The sequence below is a fragment of the Sinohyriopsis cumingii genome, chromosome 7 (assembly GCF_028554795.1).
Source record: "Sinohyriopsis cumingii isolate HCF-2022 chromosome 7, ASM2855479v2, whole genome shotgun sequence".
NCBI lineage: Eukaryota > Metazoa > Mollusca > Bivalvia > Unionida > Unionidae > Sinohyriopsis > Sinohyriopsis cumingii.
In genome coordinates this window covers 34,767,757-34,784,694 of record NC_142967.1, presented here as the reverse complement: position 1 = coordinate 34,784,694, position 16,938 = coordinate 34,767,757, and the positions used below count along the sequence as shown (strand labels likewise).

Sequence of the window (16,938 nt, the reverse complement as noted above, 5' to 3'; positions counted from 1 at the left end):
AATCAAGTTTTATTTTACATGTTTTGATTCCATTATGAAAAGATAAATTTCCATTACGCTGAACAACACCCAAAAGCGGTCATAAGACAGCTGAAAATTCTTATCAAAACCACCCTTTCCAGGGTACAGTATAATTTGATAAAAGAGACCAGACATTTTCTTCCATGCATAACCTATAACGTTTTTTACACAGTAATTAAAAAACAAGCCATGCTGCCAACTGCTACTTTCTTATAAAAATCACCCTTTCCTGTATAACATATCTGCTCGAAGAAGCAAACCAAACTATCAATAGCTAAATTATTGTCAAAAATACACCATGTCTAACACTCTTGCTCTAGATTTTGTGTAATATATTTTTTCATTATTAATTTTACCATTTTGTTGCATTAAAATTTTCAAGTGTTACATTTTGTTTGTAACTTTTTGTCCTACAAGTTCACCATAACAATCAAAATATTAATTGTGACTTTTTTCCTGTGAATTATATTATCTGTTTTTATGACCTCTTTTCCTACGTATTTTTGTGAATTTCTGTCCATTTATGTTAGCAAACATGTAGCCTAACCAATTTGGACGCCTTTATGTTGCCTTTATGTCCCACGCAAGGGTAATCCAGGGGTTGCAGAATCAGCACACACCCCTGCAAACAAGTTTGCTATAAATTTCAGATGATTATCAACTATAAAAATTCTATGAAAGACTTTAAAAAAACATCTAATTCCAAAGTAAGAAATATCTTATGCCTGTAACTGAATCTGTATTGAATAAACCCCAAATTCTTATTCAAAATGATTACTTTAAACTTGGACGAATGTACAAAAGAGACAAATATAATTAATTTCTTTATACCATAATAGTTTTTCATTACCTGATATGGGCCCTACAGTTAATAAATACTGGAGTCTACTCAAGTTATCAAATAAAAACTGTAACAACCTTTGCAACAGCAGGCTATAGCAAGCTTATAGAAGACCTAGGAATTTGCAAGTTTCTAATCTTGACCTAACAAACAGAATATAAAAATGTTTATCTTCGTCTAAATGTAACACACGTCAGAGTTTCAATGTAAAAATATTACAGAAAGAACCTATCTTAGTAGTTCCAATACAAAAGAAACGTTTTCACTACGTTAAAACACTATCAGCTGATGTAATTTATTTGACAACTTGTAACAAGTGTAACATGCAATATGTTGGACGCAATGAGTTTCACAGAGTATGAATAATTGGTGCTTTCATATAAAATATTGTACTTATCCTCAGTTTCAATATATGTTAATACAAATAACTGCTCTTTATGTAATTTTTCTTTCATGCCAACCAACATTGTGCATGGAGAGATAAACAGACCCTTCAGTTTGAGTCTTTGTATCCCAATGGTCTTAAATATTGTGGTATTAAATAAAACTGCATAGAACATCAATATACAATCTAGATGTTTATACATTGACATCAGATTTAAATATATATTAACAGAATGCATCACCATTGTCTCTGTACTGTGATTTCATGTTAGTATGTTATCAGAGATTTTTGCATCTTCATGTACATGTCCCATTTATTGTGATATTACAGTATATACTCACTTATAAAATGAGTCCGACTGCAAACTGCACAGACTCCAAAATGCCATCACATAATGCGCCAGCAGATCTAGGTCTGTGCAGTTTTGTTTGGAGTAATCAGTGGAACAAACAACATAGGCTTAGATCCACAGGTGCACTATGCTATGGCAGATCAGATCTTTTGTTGCATGCAGTTTGACTCGACTTAAAATCAAGTATATATGGTAGAACGTCTTGCAGGCAACCCAGCAACCCACTTAGTTCTCTTCTCGTAGCTTATTTCACATCAGCTCTGAGTGCCAGTATAGAGTGTCACCATACGTTCCTGAATGCCTCTTTTACTTTAATTTGAAGTTAAAGAAATGGCTGTTATATAGAAGATTAGCTGATCAGTCTCATTTTGTATGTAGCTGTTAAAAATAGAATAGACCACTAGCAAGGAACCATTTATTTGGATAGCTGCCACCTCACCCACCTCCCATTATAACACCCAGACACTGAACAGGCACAGGTTAATAATCCCATATTGAATAGAATCCATAGGTTACTAGCATATTCTGCAACCTTATGCAATATTAAGGACCTGAAATAGATTGTTTTCTTTTACTTGAAGCTTGTGTGAAAGCTACTAAATTCCTTCTTAATTACTATTATCAGAAAGCCAAATAGGATAAAATTAGCCCATTTAAACATTTTTGTACAAGGCAACAAAGAAGTTTTCCCACTGTAGCTTCCTTAGGCTGTGTTTGTAAACAGGTGCAATGAGAGAGAGAGAGAGAGAGAGAGAGAGAGAGAGAGAGAGAGAGAAAAATATAATATAGATACATATATAAAATGAAGATTCATCAACAAATCCTAAATCCATGTGTGGGTTGAACCATAAGGTTCTTTTTGATAAAGATCATTATATTAATTTAAGGACAGTAAAAACTGTAACTGATGATATTGTTAATTTATACATGAGATCAACTCAAGATTTTTTTTTCTCCAACAATTACTGTAAATAACACAGAGATTGGATATTCCAGAATGCTACCAGACATTGGGTGTAAGATAAAATACCCCCATTTTAAGTTTTTAAACTGTTCAAAATGTCAAATATTCTGGAAGAACCACTATAGAAATCTGAGGTATCATCAATATTTGATTTAATGACGGACTTTTTCAAGTTTATCCAATAAAAATTTGGCTTGGATTTTAGTTACTTCACAAAGTATATCAATAATGATCAAATACCATACTTATTTCATCTTTATGCAAGTAATGCATTATTTTTAGTCGATACGGTATACGATAAAAAGGCAAGCGTTAAAAATGTCACTGCAGCTACAATTAGTCTTTTGATCAAAGGATCATTAGACATCTTAATCTCTTTTTCTGTTAAGATCTAACATGTAACCCAGAGTCTATCCGTCTTTTATCAACTCAAGGCAAGCCGACACAAGGCCCAAGCCCACATACAGAGATGTATGTTTGTGTTGGTTTAATAAGTTTTAAACAGGCCACACTTGTACTCGGGGAGGGGATTGTGTCCTATCTTTCATGTTTATTTAGGGATTTCATCTGAACCCACCAGATATCACCTGTTCCCATTTTATATGGAAATAGGTTCACAATTAGCAGCAAGATCAGTGTCTCTATATTGGTTTTAGAAGGCCCCCGAGTGGCCTAAAGCGCACACCGTTACGTAAGATCACTGCCATCTCATCTGCGTGGGTTCGAGTCTCGGATTTGGCCAATGTGGGTATGTGAGAAAGCTTGCCAGTAGCTTCTCGTGGGTCAGTAGTTCTTTCTGGGGTTTTCCTGGGTTCTTCCTCCACCATTTATGCTGGCCACCATGTATCATGTATAGCCTATCTTGTGCTGAAAAATGGTGTTAAACCCTACAACAACAACAACAACAACATATTGATTTTAATGGTACTTTTAACACAGAGGAAACAGAACCGAAGTGCCTTTCCAAACTGAGGCAATCCACTCAGACTGATCCTATCAGGTATCAAACTTGGGATCCTTCAGCTAATTACTCTTAGCTACTGCAGCTGCCAGGGGACCATTATTTTTCTACCTTTTCCATTTTAAATTGATTTTGTATTTGCTAGTATCAGTAAACATTAACATAGCTTCCCCTCCATTTTGATAGATCTTTTGTAATTTTACGACACTTACAAAAATATAATTTACAATTTGCAATAGGCTACTCTTAACTATAAAATTTTAAAATTTCAATATGGGTAAATTAGATAAATTTAAGTTGCAATTAGTACCAGTGCAGTTAGTTCTCAGTGTGACGGGGGATATAAATGTAAATTTTATTCACGTATCTCCCAGACAAATTTTACAAAAGTGATTTACCACAAGCTGTGATTCAGAATTTCTATCCAAATTCAAAATTTATCTTATACCTCTGATTTTGTTAAAAGTGCACTTAAATGTCCAAACAAGTTACATCAATGTACTCATTAACCTTTTTTTCTTACGTTAATAATGAAATATTGTAACAGTATGGTTTACAAAATTGTACGATGAATGAGCTTTCCCAACCTCATCAACAAATCCATATTATGACCACGCACTGCAATGGGAAGTCATTTGCGTTAGCTGAATGGAATGGGCTTGGCTTTATAGGGATTTTCTAAACCACCTCAATCAGTCTTTTTTAACTTAACTTTTTTTTAAAGTACTTAATATGCCTAAGGGGCACATTCATCGTTATTGTTAGTGTTTATCAATAAACTGAAAATAACTTCCTTTTCATACACATCTGTTGCATGTAATAGGGGGAGGTGGGTCTACAGATATTGTGAACTTCTTAAGAGAGTCGCGGGTGTAGGGTGAAGGTTATTTAAATTTGCAACACGGAGAGAATGTTAGTATACCTATATGTGACTTTTGTGTACTGTGGCTCAAATTTGTTTGGAAATTTACATGATCAAAGCACACAGCCAACTGAAATGACTGCTCCCTTGTGCTCCAAACAACAACAACAACAACAAAAAAAAAAAGAAGAAAAAAGCCTAATTAATCTGACGTACAAATCTTCAGCAGTTATTAAATTAGGAAAATGAAATTTGAAAGGCTTGACAAAAGAGCTTCTGATAGTGCAATTAATGCATTATCAAAATATATCAAATGTAAAATGAAGTTATCGGCCATACTGTACTTCGTTCTACAATTATTTTAAGTTTGTGGAAACTTGTCACTTGTTGACAGGTTTTAATTTTCCTATGATTAGCCTCATTCCCTTGGTAGCCTCTGAATGTTGATAACGTTTGTTTCAGGCAGTCCAAAATCCAGGTCAATTAAGTACATGTAGCGAGCGTGTAAACAACAAATTATCCTTATTGTGGGAGAATCCCTTATGACGTCACAAATAAGCGTGGACAGTGTTCATATATGGCAGTGAATGAATAGAACGAAAGTGTGTGCTTGCTATAATGCAAAAGTTAAATACCATTAACAATTACATGGGACTGGTTGATCCAAATTATCTCAGATTCGGATAGACAAGATTTGTCCTATTTGTGTTATATTTTTTTATCACGCTGATATTTTATGCCGGTATTTCAGCATTTAGTTCCAAACCATCATTTGCTATTTTCATTACACATTGGATAACTAATATTTATTACAAAACCTTGTGAAGCAGTGTCAATAAATGATGATGAGATAGATGATAATATTATGTCCATCCCGAGTCTGCGCTACTGATTGAAAATCGTTGTGAATTGTTTAGTAACAGGTGTTTGGTGGCAATAGGATATAGGTCAAGCGAGAATTACTATAAACGTGTGTGTGTGGTGTTTCCTGACAGGATGTGACCGATACATGAATATTCAAACATGTCATTCTTCACATACTGTACAATTCGCAATTTTATATTGATCCATAACACGTGATTCCAAAGCATGCATATATATATATATATATATATATATATATATATATATATATATATATATATATATATATTTGGACATTTATATTAGCTTGTAACAAATATTCATATTCCAAAACTGGGGTGGGATGAGTCAGTGGAAACTCGGATTACTCGCCCAAAGCCGATTCGGCACATTACGAGTTCTGACTACCCAAATCGGTTTATTTATGTACATGGCCCATCACGTACTCGGATTATCGGTCCAATGGCGTTTATTCAGTTTATATCGGGCATTGTTCATCAACATTCCACTGAATATTATTGTATAAATTCGTCGAAAAATGCGTAACGGCAATGATAACGTACTTCAAGATTTGTATGCACAGTCAAGCAAAGGGGGTGGGTGATCTCGTTTAAACCGGATTTGTCGCGCGCTATTATGTAACAAGGAAAGCGTCCGCGGTTGGAAAAAAGTTGTACTGCAAACAAACAGGACAATGTTGTCATTTTGGAAAACACTGGCAGAAAGAAAAAAATATCACACAAGTCCAATAAATTGGAGGCAATTATGCAACGTCGTATATAGCATCCATATGGTCCGTCATGTTTTTTTTTATTATTTCAGTTCGTACATAATAACTATTTTTCCCAAGCAAATATGTGCTTTCTTGCACGTAAAAGACTAGAAACACAGCTGTCAGTTCAGATTTATTTTAGTTACATTTTAAGTTAGGGGCCATTCATTTACTACATACGCAAAAATCTGGCAAAGCTTCACCCCTCCCCTCTCTGTACGCATGCGTACTTTTTTTTACACACACACACACCTGCGTATGTACACTTGACGCGCGCACCCCCCACCCCAGCAATCTTAAAAACGGCCTATATTTAATCTACGCAGAAACCCTAAAGGATTAATACTATTAACGTGTTTAATAAAACATAGTCCACCGATGTTGAATGTCTGGCTGCATCAACGAAATAAGCTGCGTAACTTTAAACATTTTGTCTAGTGTCCGCTAAAATTCAAACGCCGACTGAACCCATCGAACAGGTTACGTATTAGACAAATTATTATCGAGGTTTCACCACCCACCAACCGTTTCCTATGCGTACGTACACGCAAGCGTATGCATTTGGTCCCCCCCCCCCCATGCGTACGTACTAAATGGACGGACCATTATGCTAAATTATCATTCTAAAGAAATGTTAAATATACAAGCTATGAATACAATTTATTGTTATGTTACTCTATCCCATTCATAGTTGAACATCCACACAGGAGATGATGCGCACAACTTCTTGTTCACGCAATCGTACACTTGTAATAGTACAATCCAATATCGCATTCCTTGACTCAGTGTAACGCCGAACTACCATTGTAAAAGTCCATAGCAATCGATAACTTTCGTCTGCAAATTTTGTTATGACAATTAATGTGTAGATCACTCAGAAATCGAGATTGAATAAATTTTATTGTAACTATATTTCGAATAAATTTTCAAAAATAATTAAGTTATATGTATATGGACCGACTCTGCAATATGCCGGGTATGTGTGTTATAGGCCGAGAGCCCCATTCACCGTCCCTAACTTATAATTCAAAAGCAGAATGTATGTAAAGGGCATTTGTTACAGTGAAATTCTTCACTGCACGACATCTGGATAGTTTATCAGCTTAATTATAAACTTCGTGATCTTACAATTTTTAATTAGATAAAGCAACATTGTTTTAGATTAGAATAGCAGTATAATCCAACACTTAATAATCTTCTTCAACTTACCAATACCATTCAAAAATCCAGAGAGAACTACTATCGCCACAAAACCAATTCTTGCCATATCCGGACAAGACATCTCCAAAGCAATTAACTGAAGTGAACTGAAATGTACGCAGGCAGGTAACGAGTAAAGGTGGGAACAGGTAACTGGTAACTGCTGCCCCCCTTCAGGAATTGTACATATGTGAGTACCGCTTAAGTGATAAAGCTAAAATGCGCGACGACGTTTGTGGCGTTAAATTAAATGTTAGGCTTGTGGCGAGTTCTTGTCACGTGACAGTGTAGTTTGTGCCCTTCGTGACAGCAATAATTGTCTATAACAAGCAGAGTTTGTATAATCAAACATTTTTCAGTTTGTATAATTAAACATTTTTCACATTTGATAGATTAAAAACAATCACTTAGTGGAAAGGTATATTTTGGGAGAGCATGTATAAACCCCAGTTCATAATTTATCATAAAGACTGAACCTGTGTAATAGGAACACCATATTAAAGACAGCGTGTATGAAACACTGTTCATAATGTATCATGAACATTGCACTTATATAAAAAGGACACTTCATATCAAGGACATCATTATGAACCAGTTACTCTTTATCACGAAAATCGAACCTACATTAATGTCTATATACATGTACATGTTACTTGGACAACGGATTAATGCCAATATACATGTACGTGTTACTTGGACAACGGATTAATGACAGTATACATGTACGTGTTACTTGGACAACAACTAATGATTAAAATAGTATCTCCTGAATGAGTATTGATATCATGCAAAGGCTGTCTGTCTGTCCGTCTGTCTCGTAGTTTTCTTTTCATAATCAAACAAGACATGTACCGTACTATATATATATATATATATATATATATATATATATATATATATATATATATATATGTGTGTGTGTGTGTGTGTGTGTGTGGCTTAGAGCCGTATGCCTGATCTTTTGCTTAAATCCATGTATATTGATCTCTTGAAATTTTGTATATGATGTGTGCAAATTGTTTGCCAATAAATTATTATTATTATTATTATTTTGTATACCTTTTAAATGTGTTAAGCGTGACCACCTTTTGTATTCTAGGACTTCGTGTTTACTTTTAGACAGAAGTGTTTATCTTTCTGATTGGATTTTTTTTCTGCAATTTTTTTTCTTTGCATTTAGGGCACTTGAGTTTTATTGGCACTATGTGCCAGTCTTTTGCGACCACTCCGGTGGTCTAAGTGGTTAGAGCGTCTGCCTCGGATGCGGGAGGTCGTGGGTTCGATCCCAGGCTGAGTCATACCAAAGACTTACAAGAATGGTACTAACAGCTGCCTCGCTTGGCGCTCAGCATTAAGAGGTTAGTGTTGGGGCTGGTCGGCCTGGTGTCAGGATAATGTGACTGGGTGGGACATCACGCTACATGTCTGCGGCATGATGCCCCAGCGCTAGACATCGCTGTAAACTGTCACACTGCAGACATCGTAGCGATATGACTGAATTTTTTTTTTAAAGCTACGTTAAAAATCTAAATCACACACACACACACACACTCAATTTAAATGACCAGGATTTTATTCACCATTGTTTATAATTTTAAATAATTGTTTTTGGTATAGAAAAATTATGTGTATTTTTAAGTCTTCCTGTTTTGTTTTAAGATGGAAAATCACTTCATGATATTATTGATAGAATATGGCTGTTTCAGTTATTAGCGAACCTGATAGTGAAGTCAGGTGGCCATCATGCATCAGTCATAGTGCATGATAAGTTGTGCATCACGTGTCCATTTATAATTGCTTCTTACCACACTGGAGTCACAACCGTTCCGTTGGCCTAGTGGCTAAAGCGTCAGCATCGGACGCGGGAAGTCGCGGGTTCGAACCCAGGTCGAGTCATACCAAAGGCTTATAAAAATGGTATTAACAGCTGCCTCGCTAGGTGTTCAGTATTAAGAGCTTATTTGTCGGTCTGGTGTCAGAATAATGTGACTGGGTGGGGCATGATGATACATATATGCGACATGATGCCCCACTGCTAGACATCACTACAAACGGCCACACTGCAGACATCGAGCGATATGACTGAAAAATAGTTAAAGCTACGTTAAATATCTAAAACACACACACACACACACCATTCTTGAGTCCATATTGCTGATTTGATTACAAACTTATGTGTGTGTATCTTCAAAATCTCAGATAAGTTTAAAAAAATGAGCGAGATCCAAGCATGTGATCGTTCACCTGATCAGCCAATCTGGCAACCACCCTGGAGGCCATATTTCTAATCTGATGCTGATGCAACTTTTAAAATGTGTCTATTTCATTAAACCTTCAGACAATTTCGCTAATGAGTGAGAGCCATATGTAATGGGAGAAAATCTTGCATCTGGTTGGCTGGTTACCACTATGTAGGCTGCAATATTTATCCGATTTTGATCAAACATGGAAAGTAGGCGTATAACAGTCAGATCTTGGATCAATTTGCTAATGAGTTAGGTTGATCATACTAACAATCTGATGTCGGATCAGACTGGCTTAGCTTATTACCCATCTGAAAACTTTCAATTGCTCTTTGTTCCACGGTTACAAGACTTTCTTCGAAGACAATCAAGGTACAATAAACATACAGTTATATCAGAGACATAGAATCCACTTGTCCAGTAGAGGTACTACCCTGCACCTTAAGAATATGGACCAATACATAAAAAAAAATTTTGAGCAACGATTAGGCGAGAATCGTAATTTTTTCTGTACTGTGGAGTGTAGGGACATGCAACATCGAGGTGTCTGTATGGAAAGCAGATTCGTTGCTATGTTTGTAGTGAGCTAGGACATGAACAAAAGTCATTTCCCAGTCAGCAGCAAAGGGACCGTCTATTTAGTACGTACGCATGGGGGGGGGGGGACCAAATGCATACGCTTGCGTATGAGTGGTCTGCTGATAATGTACGTACGCATAGGAAACGGGGGTGGGGATGAAACCTCGATAATAATTTGTCTAACACGTAACCAGTTCGACTGGATTCAGTCGGCGTTTGAATTTTAGCGGACACTTGACAAACTGTTTAAACTTACGCAGCTTATTTCTTTGATGCAGCCAGGCATTCAACATCGGTGGACTATCTGTTTTATTAATCCTTTATGGTTTCTGCATGGATTAAACATAGGCCGTTATATAGAATGGGGGGTGGGGGTTCGTCAAGCGTACGTACGTAGGTGGGGTGCGTAAAAACATACGCATGTGTACAGAGAGGGGTCAAGCTTTGCCATATTTTTGCGTACGTACTAAATGGATGGCCCCAAACTGGACTAAAACCTGTGTTCAGTTCTGAATGCAAAGACTTATTAAACAGGTTTCAGACATTATCTGATCTGTGTACCGAGTGCAACTTGTTGACATGTAAAAGCTTTGTACTGTCGATAAATTACTCTACAAATACTGTGCAGCTTGTTGACATGTAAAAGATCTGAACTGTCAATAAATAGTCATACAAATACTGTGCAACCTTTTGACATGTACAAGCTTTGAACTGTCACTAAATAGCTCAACAAATACTGTGTAACTTGTTGACATGTAAAAGCTTTGAACTGTCAATAAATAGCTCTATAAATACTGTGCAACTTGTTGACACGTAAATGCTTCGAACTATTAATAAATAACTCTGCAAATACTGTGCAACTTGTTGACATGTAAAAGATTTGAACTGTCAATAAATAAATCTACAAATACTGTAACAATCATTATAAAGAAATATAATGAAATGAGTATGAATCTTAGAGACTGTATCAGTCTACTTTCAGAAGGGACCGTTCCGGTGGCCTAGTAGTTAGAGCGTCCGCCTCGAGTGCGGGCGGTCGCGGGTTTGAGCCCCGGCCGAGCCATACCAAAAAGTTATAAAAATGGTACTAGCAGTTGCCTCGCTTGGCGCTCAGAACTGAGAGGTTAGTAGGACTGGTCGTGCCTAGTGACTGGGTGGGACATGATGCTACATGTCTGCGGTATAATGCCCCAGTGTTAGACATCCCTATAAACTGCCACATTGAAAACTTGTCAATCTGACTGTTATGTGATCATTGTTGTGTTGTGTTAATAGCTACAGTACTGGGTCTACTTGTACACTTTCCTTCAGTAATGAAATAAATTCTCTAAGAGACGATATCTTATCAACTGATGCAAATAAAACTACTTCTATTAACTTTACAACTTTTGGTTTAAATAGGAAAGGTTTAAGGACAGCACAGTTAAATATTCACTATGTTGCACCTAAACCCACCCACCCCCATACGTGCAAATGGATTGGTCAATATTTTGGGACTTTGTAAGACCTTTTTGAATTTTACAATTCCAAAATAACCTGCTTAGTATAGATAATTATGAACTTGAAAGGAAGGACAGAAATGATCCATGGAGTGGGTGTTCTGCAATGCATTGCACATGAATTGGAAAGGAAGGACAGAAATGATCATGGAGGGGGTATTCTGCTATATATTGCACGGTCATTAAGATATAGATGAAGGGAGGATTTAGAAATAGGCAATATAAAAACAATATGGATTAGAATATAACTTCCTTAATCCATACCATTACTTCTTTCATCCAGACATATAATTTATCAAAAATGATCGCTCATGTGGCCTAGTGGTTAGAGCGTCCGCCATGGATGTGGGAGGTCGTGTATTCGATCCCCGGCCGAGTCATACCAAACACTTATAAAAATGGTATTAACAGTTTCCTCGCTTGGCGTTCAGCATTAAGAGGTAAGTGTTAGGACTGGTCGGCCTGGTGTCAGGATAATGTGACTGGGTGGGACATCACGCTACATGTTTTGCGGCATGATTCCCCAGTGCTAGACATCACTCTAAACTGCCACACTGCAGACATCGTAGCGATATGACTGACATTTTTTTAAAGCTACGTTAAAAATCCAAATTACGCACACACACACACACACACACACACACACACACACACACACCCAAAATGATCGATAACCCAAGAGAGAAAACTGAAAACAGTGCTACATTTATTGAACATATCTACTCCAGCAGACCAGAAAATGGTAGTGAAATGAAAGTGCCTGTTTATGTCATAAGTGACCAATAACCGGTGTGTATAACCAGACGCTCTCCACATCTCTCTGTTGTCATCACATGAACACACTTGGAAATAAGGTATAGAGAAATGAAGCACTTTAAGAACAAGGAATTCATTTACGAAATGGCTCAAATGCCTTTCCATGAGTTTGAAAATATTTTTTGTCATTAACACTGCTACTGACACGTGGTGCACGAACAAGAACAAATCAAACATCAGTATCAACCTAAATGGATAACTTCGAAACTAAAGGAAACTAGACATAAAAGGGATAATTTTCATCAAAATAAAGACTTGAAAAACGATAGAAAATTTCAACATAAAATAAACTTTTTAATCAATAAACCTAAGAAAAGTTAATAAGCAACTTCTATTAGAGAACGCAAAAATTATATCTCCCATGTGGCAGTATCTGAAAAAGCTCTATCAATGAAATAAGAACTCCATTCCAAATCATCTGAGTCATGAGAGTACTGTTCTGTAAGTACAATATATAGCTGACATGTTTAATTAGTTCTTTACAAATACAGAAAATACATATTCTGACAGTGAACAAAACGGATGTATCCCAGACTCAGACCGGATCTTAAAAGTTGTTGTTTTTTTTTTTGGGGGGGGGGGGGCACCGTGGGTTCCTGGAGATCTACATTTTACCTTAGATATGGTAAATACAAAATCAGCTCAAAAATGTTGTCATGTTATACAGGAGAGTGGGACCAAAGTCCTACAGTTAATTAGTTGTAATAGACAGCTTGTGTCCTAAATTACATAATTATGTTTTAACATTCAAATTGAAGGCTGACTATCAACTGTTGTGTTTATTTTTTATTTTTTTGGTGGGGTTGGGTTGTTCACTATCTAGGTGGTACAATTTTTGTAGATCTTTACATTTTAAAAATGTCTTAATAGTTTCATGAACAAGATTGCAGACATATTGTTACTTAAAAATATTCTCTGTATTAAAGTTGAATTCGATACATCCTCAATTTTAACGAATCCATTTTTTAAAAAAAATAATAAATCACATGCATATCTTTTGCATATAAGGCAGTTAATTATTTTAAAGGGTGCAGTGAGGTGGGACAGTATGAAAAACCAACATATTTACTTGCTTGGGACAATACAAATGATACGAAAATTATACCAGGGTTAGATTAATTGTAGAAATGTACTAATTCCTTAATGCAGAAGAAACAGGAATTCTGTACACAGTCAGACCAGTATAAACAGTCACTCAGAGTCTAGGCCACCGGAACGGTCAGCTTATTTGCTAGTCTTGAATTAAAATCGTGGCATTGATATACAAATAGTCGTTATCTTAATGCAGGTGGTAAATATGGCATACAATTGTATGTGCTAGTTTTGAGTGTAAATTTAGGCGCTTTGACACATATGACCCTTTTTTTAATACAGGTAGTTGATATAGCAGGTTTCGACTTCCCAAGTTTGTGTACTAGTTTGAATTTAATTTTGGCAATGATAAACAAATAGTCCTTTTAATACAGGTGGTGGATATAGCAGGTTTGAACTTTCTTTACGCAGAAGAAGTAGTCAAATATGTTATACATTTTGGATTGACATACATTTGACAAGTATTACAGCATGTGCTTTATGTATGTTGAGTGCCACATTTAACAAGTATTACAGCATATGATTTATGTATGTTGAGTGCCTCATATGTAGAACACAAGTAATGTTACATGTAAAATGTGTTAAATATGTTTAACAGGACATACTAAATGTATTTTATTTCATACATGCAAAACTTGAAGAAAACTTATTAACCTTGTACCACAAAATTAGGATATGTAAAATTTAAGTGGAAGATATGTTTTTCATATATACAGTTTTGTTATACATGAATTTCAGGTTGTTTATATTAAACAACTTTTATGTATCTTGAACATGTGGCTTGTGTATGTCAAAGATATTTCACATATCTATATATCTATCTTGAACATATGTGACGTGTGTGTTAAAGATATTTCACATATCCACATATCTATCTTGAACATATGTGACGTGTATGTTAAAGCTATTTTGCATATCCTATTATTTTGAATATATGTGACTTCTGTTAAACATGCATGTATCTCAATATGCATTTAACATAATAATAATATCATGTGACATATGAACGTCTGTCAGACACACAATACCATTTTCACTGTGTAATGCGCATTGTGATGAACATCTGTCAGACAGCACTGTTTTCACCGTGTATTTTACACTGTATTGAACATGTGTCATACATATACATGCAGATCTATATTATCTGTTTATTTTCATTCTCTTCACATCAGTTTTTGGATGGACAAAGCTTCAAAGTAAGTTTTATTTAGAGCTCTGTCAACATCTTTCTGAACAATAGCATCCCACATAAATTAAAAATGGACTAACAATTATGACTGATTGATGTTTTAATCTGTCACAGAATTCATGAGCTAATAAAAAAAAAACCTCACCCAAGTCATGTCAAAACCAGTAAGTCATTGACAAATCACAGCATTACCTTGCTAACGAGCTACAATTGGTTAGTTATTGATTGCTATCAGTCAACTGTAGTTGATTTTTCCAAGCTGATATGTAATCATCATGTATCATTATTACCTTTGTAAGACCATGAAGTACAAAATGTGTGTGTGTGTGTGTGTGTGTGTGTGTGTGTGTGTGTGTAATGACATAGTTGATATATGACGGGAGATATGTGAACACTATTATGGATATTGAATTATCTTGCAGAAACAACATAATAAGTTTTTGAATACACTACCATTTAATGTGTGTGTGTTCTTGCAACCGCCTGTTGTAATGGTCAAAATAGAGCAGGTACCATACATGTACGTATACAGTTGGACTTAAGTAATATACTTAAATACACAGTACCAGTCTGATGACTCAGGTACATACCACACATTGATTATTCATCATTTCAGAAAACAAGTTCAGTTAGTTACAATAGTAATTACCAAAGCCACATGTGCTTTATCTGCATGTAATTCCAATGTAATCACCAAATTATGCATATACTTTAGCATTACAATCCGCATTTAATTCCAATGTTACCATCAAATTCTTCCTATCGATTTGCATTACATTCAACGTGTTTATTCCAATGTTACCATCAAATTCTACATATATTTTTACATAGCAATCTACATGTAATTAAAACGTAATCACCAGAGCTACGTGTACGTTAATATTACAATCTACGTGTAACTCAGATGTAATCACTACAGCCTACATGTACTTTAACATAACAATTGGCATGTAATTATAATGTAATCACTACAGCCTACATGTACTTTAACATAACAATTGGCATGTAATTGTAATGTAATCACTACAGCCTACATGTACTTTAACATAACAATTGGCATGTAATTGTAATGTAATCACTACAGCCTACATGTACTTTAACATAACAATTGGCATGTAATTGTAATGCAACCACTACAGTCTACATGTACTTCAACATAACAATTGACATGTAATTGTAATGTAAACACTACAGTCTACATGTACTTCAACATAACAATTGACATGTAATTGTAATGTAATCACTACAGTCTACATGTACTTCAACATAACAATTGACATGTAATTGTAATGTAATCACTACAGTCTACATGTACTTCAACATAACAATTGACATGTAATTGTAATGTAATCACCAAAATATACATGTACTTTAACGTTGCAATCTACATATAATTCTAATGTAACTACCAAAATTTGCATATACTTTAACAAGGCTCAGGAAAACCACTCGCCCACTTCTCGTGACAGAGTGAAAATTGTATGGACAGAGTGAACTTTTAATATGTACTCGTCCCTGAGACAAGTTAGTGCAGATTCGTACCTTAAGAATATATCTGTGTGCATTTTCTACCCGTAACAAGTGCACAAGTTTAACATCACTTGACATTTAGTTTACGTCAGTTATAAATAACTTAATCATAATTCGACTTTATATTATCAGTCTGATCATGTTGCAATAAAAATAATTACTTTTTTAAATTTTTTTATAAAGGTAACTTATGTAAACTTGATATTAAAATGGGTGACGTTATGAACATATTATGTTGCAGTTTCAGACCTAGGCCTCAATTTCTTAATGGTGTTTGCCTTTACAATGACATTTATTCAGCAATTTAGGCGTCATTTTGACGTAGAGAATGAGATTCTCTTTCAGTGAGCAAGCGCATTTTTATTAGTTAGACCTTTTAGATGTTAACAGATGGAGAATATCAAAATTTCGCCAATTTTTTTTATCCGGCCAAACAATGTTTCTGTTGGCGCAGGTCGCCAGTAACTTCAAGACTGAAGCTTTATTGTTACATTGCCATGCCAAAGGGAATATGCAGCAGATATTTCTGGAAGCATGTAGAGACTTTTCGCAAGAAAAACGTTGAAAACTTATATTCGATATGAGTATGTTAAATGCCTCACACAATGCCTGCCAATGTGCACACTGCATATAAAGCAAATAATGTTCAGACGACAACCAGTTGGTTAAAATATACTTGGAATGATGACCTAGAAACGTTCCAAATCTTGTGACCAGTCAGCAATCTTCCCTTTTTTGTCACATGTGTGTAGCATTGAATCATTTGTT

General features: G+C 35.4%; 1 protein-coding gene across 2 annotated transcripts in view; it reads right to left on the bottom strand.

The window, feature by feature from the left end:
- Positions 1-7,461, bottom strand: part of LOC149795009 (carbonic anhydrase 14-like) — a 60,843-nt gene extending 53,382 nt beyond the window's left edge. For both annotated transcript variants that reach the window (XR_016422233.1, XM_089964668.1), the window contains exon 1: positions 7,232-7,461. Coding sequence is in view for 1 of the 2 variants with exons in the window: in XM_089964668.1 (XP_089820794.1) it covers positions 7,232-7,304 (73 nt within the window). In the remaining variant the exon portion in view is untranslated. The remainder of the gene's footprint in view (positions 1-7,231) is intronic.
- Between the last annotated feature and the right edge of the window lie 9,477 nt (positions 7,462-16,938).